We start from the raw sequence: 8152 nt of genomic DNA, 5'->3' as shown, positions 1-8152 counted from the left end.
AAAATCGTAAGTCTAAAAATAATAACAGCAACAGCGTCTCCAAGAAAATTATTCAGATGATTCAAACTTTTATTCCGGAGCTACATAAAATTAACAGTGTATTAAAAAATTACCGTATCTCTTGGCATACAATTTATTTTCAAAACCCCTTAGAATAATTTTTAACAAAGCCCAACTTTCTGGTAATACCTAATTATTCACTAACCAAATTTCAAATTTAGATCCTTATGAAACTTTTTAGGTTGCCGTTCTTGCGAAGACAAGTGTTATGCTACATGCAAAATTATAAATCATCCTAAAATTTTTACCAGTAGCACAACTGATAAAACATCCAATTTCAAATAACATTAACTGTAAATCAATGAACGTAATTTCTGTTGTCTTGCACATTTTGTCCCAAGGACTATATTGGTTTAACCACAAATCCCTTACATGTTAGAATGGATATCCATCGTTCTTTATCCAACAGGCAAGACGACAAATTGGTTTCACAACACGCATTGACTCATAACGATATATTTAATTATTGTTACTTTTTAAAATAGATTTGAAAAGTACTAGTAGCTTATTAATTAGAAAATAAGACATAATTACCTTTTGGTTTAAATAAGAGATGATCTGCTTAAAATAGTTTAGACAATCTAAAATAAAATGTGTAGTCTGTATACGCATTTTATCTGAATGTACGCTTCAAAATATGACAAAATTATTGGTTTAATTTCATTTTTAACTTGAGTAGAACACACATTTCTTAATTTTTAATTTTAATATTTAAGGCCACTTCTAAAAGTTTCCTACAATATACCAAAGAAAATGTAGTGTATCTAGGATGTCTCGCATATCGAAACGATGCGAGGGGTTTCGTTTTTTAAGCTTCTTCACACTTCGTTGCTGACTGTTTTTGGATCCCTTTAGAAGAACATAACTTCAGATTTCAGGAGTCAAGTAAGCAACAGCATCAGATTTCAGATGCTGCACGTAAGAGGAAGGTGAACTGGAGGTACACTCAACGTTCGCATTGAATCAACCCTTTCCACCATAGCTTATGTGTAGAAGACTCGGTTGCTCCACCGTGCTTTGGGATCATCATCGTAGTGCACTCAATTGCGCACCTGATTGGACAATGAGAATGAGAATACCTCTTCACTTAGATTGCACTACTTTTTGTAGTCTGGTTGTCTTTGATGTCAAAACGGTGCGGAGGCTTTAGTTTTCAGCTTCTTCGTTCTTCGTTGGCGACTGTTTTTGTATCTCTTCAGACGCATAGGTACCAAGGATTTTAAAATGTACAAAATATATAAATATGAATTTAAATTTACATTAGAATAATTCAGCTTGTACTAAAAATGTAATATGTGTTTACTTTTATTCTTTATTTATATACTGAATATTTTATATCCTTTTTAAAAACAACATTATGTCGAAATATTAAAGGATTATAACAAAGTATTTTTTGTTTGTTATATTAGTATGTATGTATTGTATACTCACACACTTAGCTTCTTTGTAAATAAACTCCGCTAGAGAGGAGTCAAACTAAACTGCGTGTTGAACAAATGTTTATTTAAAAAAAAGAATTTGAAATCAATGTTACTATCATACACATATTACTATTATGTGACAATATCAATTACATATTATTATTATTATGTAATTCTTGCATATTAGATGTTAAGACTCCAAATGCTCAAAATCCAACTGACAGTACTATCTTCTGTATGTTTGTATAGTATTGTTATAAAGGTTGTGGTAAATTTATACTGTATAATATGTAACGTCAACTTTAACAAAATTTACATATGCATAGGCGTATCTAAGATTATCTAATGGGGCGAAGGTTACCACTACCAATGTTTGTACCTCCCAGTCAAGCTGGAGTACGCGAGCACCCCCCCCCCTCCCCGTGGTATATATCAAATGCTACTAATATTTAAAATTATAAGTTTGACAGCCGTGTGTGGGGTTTTACTATTATTATTGCATGCTCTACAAAAAAACGAGTTATAACATTAGTAAAAAATTTTACCTTTTGGGGACCATCCGAAATGCAAAACATTTCAAGAAAATTACGCTGTATTATAGAGAATAACAGGTTCGGAAAAATGGCTATATGTTAAGAATTACAAGGTACATTCTCCGCTTTTTTACCTAGAATTTATGGATACTAAACATGGGAATCCACTTGAAGATATGAGCGTGAAAATATGGATAATTCTTTTTGGTTACAGTTTTAGACAAACTATTACATGCATTAACTTGAGTATTACAACTGATTCGGTTTTGTCTTCCTCACTAGTCAAACAATATGTTTTTGAGCTTAAGATTAGTAAAGCTATCCTAATCCTAAAGAATTGAAATATTAACCTTTATAGAATGAGGCCAATATTGATTACTTCATTATTTTTAATATTTGAGAAAAGGTACATTTCTGCATAATGTCAAATTTACTCTGCATTTCTGTAATGAACTACTTGCTTGAAACCAATAATGTAATAAGTTTCACACCAGTGTAGTTTCGATCATAATATGGTCTACAATTTCTGCCGTTTCTCTATTTGATCGAAATTAATGACTACTGTTGAGTCAAATGAGAATAATTTTGTTCTCATTTTCTAATAATTAAGGTTTTTTGCCGTTGTCGGCCACGAGACTCAGGGTGGGCTTAAGGTGGAATATTTGTTGTCTAGACTAAGATAAATTTTTTTTAAAATTTATTTTCCACAGAATTTTGTTCCACGTAGACTTGTTAGTCGTATGAGGTCTTGGACCACGGGAGATTTTAAGAATATTTTTCCGTCAGATAGCATCCACTCTGCTTTAATTAATTCATCATTGCATTGACTTTGCATTGGTTGTAGACTTAACAGTTTTTTGTTAACCTTGATTAAAATATTTTATAAAATACATTAAATGGGTTTATTGTTAACCATATATCAGATCCGATATATCAGAAGTTCACCACCAAAGGGGTGAAAGTTCATTATTTTATTCTTACAGGTACGTCGACCATAAAACACGTTTTTGATAAGCATCTAATTTTGTACGTGTCTAACATAATATTAGTCGAAACAATATCGGAGAAAACATAACAGTAATAGTGAGTACAATTTAATTACGTTTAGGAAATAATAAAATATTATTATTTTATTTTACTACTCGAGGTTTGTACTTTTTATTGTTGTTTCTAACTAAGACCTATCGATATTCCTCAATAACAAAAGTGGTACGCGACTAGCACCAACAATACAGTGTAATCCAGGTGAAAGAAGAACTCACAATTGTCTCATCATGTGCACAATTGAGTTTACTATGATGTTTTTAGCATGATCCCTGTGCAAGATGGAGCGACTAAGCTACGTGTAGAAAACTCTTGACATATATCATCATAGAACTCGTTCTAGACTTTGTAGATAAGAAGTTACACAACATTTTAAATCCGTAGATGAGATCTTTCTCGAGACATCTTGCCACATGATACATTCACATTTTTGTTCATTAAGTTGTTTTTCACAGCAATGATTAATTAATTAAGGTTCCAGTGAGCTCAGGAGGGTACTACACGCAAGAATGAGCTGGAATCTTATCTTGTACGAACTTGTAACATTAAACTTCCACTCTGCTTTTCTTCTTTTTACTCTATGTATACAAGTTGACACAAAATAAAATCTAATAATATATGATTCTACTACTTTATTTAATATGATATTTTCTCGTTGGCATTGTGGTTACCCATAAGACCACTGTAAAAATATTCGTTTACGCTCAGTCAAGTCTCACATAGTGACATGCACCATAATTTAACTCGCGTTGCTTATGTTGAACTTCGAGCAATTTTTCAAGTCTGGGGTCAGTTCGTTTACGAAATATCGTGCAGACAGAAAAGCAAACCGGAAAATGAATTTTTCAGCCCTAAGAGTAATAGACTTCATTAACGCTTAGACAAAAACAAATATTTGTTTGAACACAAAGATATGTATTGTATGTTTAATATTAAAAAGGCTCAAAATTTAATTCATAAAAATTATTTTAAAATCAGTCGAGTATCAAAATTACTCAATAGGAATCCCAATCTTCAGCCAAAGCAATGACTTTCTCTGGTTTTATTTAAAACGTACTGTTTCAAATTCGAGTAACTTTAGACCATCGCCCAAACTTAAGTGACTCAAGGCGTCAGCCGTGGGAACTTTTCTTCCATTAAAAGTTAGGTTGGTAATACTGATAAAACTACACTAAAAATGTAAAACAATATTTGGGGTTATTATTATTTACTGTAAATGAAATCATGATACCAATAATAATACAGTCTGACCAGCAAAAGTTAGTACAGGCTAAATTGGAAGTTAAAGTTAGAAAAGTTTAATTGTATTAATAAAAACACTTATCTGATAATCTAACAGGAAAAGAGAAATAAATAACAACTTGTTGACAACTGATCAACATAATTGTTCCAAACTCAACCTTAACCATAGCTGGAGTAGTAAATGTATTTTTGTTTTAAATATAACTAAGGTCCTAATTTAGAGTACTGTATTTCTAGTAGTCCTTAAGTCCCTGGATGGAGTTATGAAGTGTTCCAGTGAAGATTTTAAGTTTCAATCTTTTCAGTAGTTTTTACTTCTACTATTAATTTCAAATCAATACTGTTTTTACGATGGTTATAAATTCAAACGCGAATGCTTTTTTGTATAAAAATAATTATTTTATTACATTTTCAAAAGATGGTTTCAAGTGTTCCTAAATGAAAAAGAACACACCAATAAAAAATATATAAGAAATATCATATTGCAATTTTTATTTCATACCACATTTTAATCGATCCACAATTGCAGTACCCTCAAACCAAACCTGCTTTAGTTAACCGCTTCAAATACTTTACATTTCAAATTGTAAGTACTTTGATGGTCAGATTTGCACATAAATTGCACATGTTTGCATATTGTGATTTATATTTTAATAATCTAATTATTGGGTGTGATGTGTGATTCTCGTACTCGTACTTGCATTCTGTACATTGATAATGCCTGGACTGGACTTCAAGCATTTCCATCCATCCAATATCCATTTGGAATATGTTGGAACCCTTTTCTTTCCCGCCTTTAGTTCAATCTGTTCTTTATTTTTGTGTGTATAAATACCTCCCCCACCTGACGAAGAGGATAGATTTCAATCTTTGAAACGTTGTATTATACCTTTTGTAACATATAACAATGGCAAATGTCCGAAATCCTGTTATCCTTTCAAGATTATAGTATTGATTCACCTCGATTATAACAGTCAGATCTTGTGCAATTTAGTTTCATACGAAACCTAACCTTAACACAAAAATCAAAATTAATTCGTATAATTATAATGTGTCAAACAAACCATATGTTTATTCAACATTCTACTAAACTCATTCTTTATTGCATTATCTATTGTAACATTAAATTTATGTCAGTCTATGTCTAAATTAGTTTTTAAAATGAAATGAAATTGAATTCTATAAAATGAATGATAAAGTTAAAATATCAAAAATAGTTTACAAATTCACTGCGGCCCCATGCTCTCACGTAAATCATAAATCGTCATGATAAATATCATAGAGAACCATCGATTTAATACATTTGACGTTTAAAATAGTTAATATATTAACGGAATAATTGCGTAGTATGTGTTTGTGTGTGGGATATTTCCAAACAGCAAAGATCCTTTCTCTATGACTTTTTAATTAAAACATGTGATTACATGATATTTTAAAGATAATAAAACACATGTTATTTGCAAAACAAAAATAATCCTGTAAAAATTTATTTATTTTTCAGTATATTTTTATGTAATTTTTTCAAAATTTTAGGTGACATGCACTCATTAGTGTATATAACATAAATAATCGAGTTAAAACCAATTTGAAAAGGTCACTTAGATTCTAACATGGGGGGAGACTTCTTCAGGAACCCTCCAGGCAGGTACTTGGGCTACTGTCACGTAGTCGGAAGAGCCCTACCAGACGATATTGTCTCTCCAACTACCAAAAGGTTCCTGCGCACAACAACGTTCGCATACATGGCATTTGACACTGTGTACAAGACGATCGACAACAGAAGGTTCAACCCCATCCTGAAGGCTGCTGACGCACTGATCTGGCAGAGTTTGGCTACAATCCTGATTCCTGGCTTTGTGGTCGAGTTGGCTGCGAAAGGATCAGGAATGTTGGTGCATCATTTACAGGTCTCCAAGCCCATGAGTCGCTACATTCCCTTAGGGATGGTGCTGATGGCCATGCCGATATTCGGGGATAGCATAGATCGCACGGTAGACCTTGTGTTGGACAACACTACCAGACCTCTCATACTGCGGTAGTTCCGAAAGTAAACTCAGTGTAAATAACATGGGTGCACACCAAAACGTGAAAATTTTAACCATACAGTACTTTCTCTACTTTTTCCAATTTGCTTGCAATATTTTAAATTAAAATGTGTATGAAATGAATATATTTTTGTAAATTTTAATTGTGATCTTCTTTATAACCAAACACTTGTCTGAACTGTTTTTATATTATTAGGGAAGAAGTTTTATAATAAACTACCCTGACTAACCTAAAATATCTCATCCAGTCTTGCAAGGAAAGTTTATGATTAATCAAAATGTATTAATCGTATTCCAAGGTTGTTCTCCAAAAGGAAAACAAAAAGTGGAAGCACTATACCATAATGTGTGAAGATGCTGGGAGGGCAGACAGCTCTGGTAGACGATTGGGCGGCAGATAACCGACTGGTTTAAAACAGGTAATTACACGTTGGGAGTGAGGAGGGTAATGGGCAGTGTAATGGACTGAATACATTAATGTGTTGGCCCAACAGTGGAAGACCCGCCCAACGACACTACCACGGTGATGTAAGCATATATTGGATACTCATCGGTCGGTGTGAATATTAACAAGGCAGAACCAAGACGTTTTCCTTTTACTGACCCTACAATGGTTTTAGGAATCGATGAGTTGTGAAAACGAAACATTTTTTTGTCTGATTAGGACTACTTTAACAAGTAAGGAACGCGTTTATTTAGATATTAGTTGCTTAGTAGGGATCAGAATGGAATTGAACTGATCGTGTGGTTACCTAGAGAGCATTTCTTAATTTACATGAAAGAAATTGGAATAAACTAGTATAGAGTCAAGCTAAAATAATTGAAAACCAACTAATAGAATCTTCCACAGTAGTTATTCTGATTTGTACAACCCAGAATTTGCAAAACGCCTTCGAAATTACTGAAGAGCTATAACTGGTATCTTCGATTCGAATGTGGATCAGAAAACAAGTTTACGAGGTTTGAGTAGATTTACCATAAAATGAAACACATATCAGATACCTAGGAGAATTAATGACGAAGGTAGGAGACGGAGATGAGAAGTCCTGAAAGGATTGTTATCTAGAACCGGTGACTGAAACGTGTTGCAACGAAGGATTAGACCCGACGCTGGGCGAGAGCAGAGGATTAGCGTCCATAAAAACAGTGACCCAACAGAACTGCCCGGTATTAATACTTAATAAAACGCGCATCTGATACAATTATCTGGAGCAGGATCGGCCGGTAAAGAATGTGGGAGAAGGCGAAGGCGCCTCGGGGCCAAACACTCTGACAGCTCTATTGACTCAATCGTCTCGTTTGCATTGGAAATGGTTAAGTCCTGAATGGGTGTTGCTTACAAGCGTTATCGAGTGGCCTGTCAGTCCGGCACAGTCCATTTGGTTCTCAACTAAATCCTATTAGAGAGTGGAGGCTGTCAGTCGAACATTGTAGCCAACATTGATACCTGGTTCCATCACCGAACCTGGACCTGGCTCTCTCCTCAAATTCCCCAACCCCACCCCTCTCATCAGGCTCGGGTGAGGCCATAAACAGTTTTACAAACTAAACACAACTGACTCCACGATCTGATTTCGCACATCGCCGGTGTAATATTGTGGACTTAAGCTTAAATTTGATTTTGTAAACGTGCTTTTTAAGTTTAAGTTTGAGTTTAAAGTGTGTTTTTGACGACGGATAATTTAAAAGGAAAATAGGATTTTGGGCAGTTGCAATTGTATGATTTTACAAAAAGTAAAACAAAATGTTTCGAGGATTAAAATCTACCTTCTTCTTCAGGTGTTTAAAACCTTAATACATAACATGC

General features: G+C 33.6%; 1 protein-coding gene across 1 annotated transcript; it reads left to right on the top strand.

Annotated features, from left to right (window-relative positions):
- The first annotated feature begins 5910 nt into the window (after positions 1-5910).
- Positions 5911-6339, top strand: LOC124361189 (mitochondrial fission process protein 1-like). The gene has a single exon (XM_046815228.1). It carries the CDS (start codon positions 5911-5913, stop codon positions 6337-6339), a length of 429 nt encoding a protein of 142 aa, XP_046671184.1.
- The last annotated feature ends 1813 nt before the right edge of the window (positions 6340-8152 follow it).

The sequence above is a fragment of the Homalodisca vitripennis genome, chromosome 4 (genome assembly GCF_021130785.1).
Source record: "Homalodisca vitripennis isolate AUS2020 chromosome 4, UT_GWSS_2.1, whole genome shotgun sequence".
NCBI classification, from domain to species: Eukaryota; Metazoa; Arthropoda; class Insecta; order Hemiptera; family Cicadellidae; genus Homalodisca; species Homalodisca vitripennis.
The sequence above is the reverse complement of the archived record's forward strand: the minus strand, read 5'-3'. Positions and strand labels throughout refer to the sequence as shown.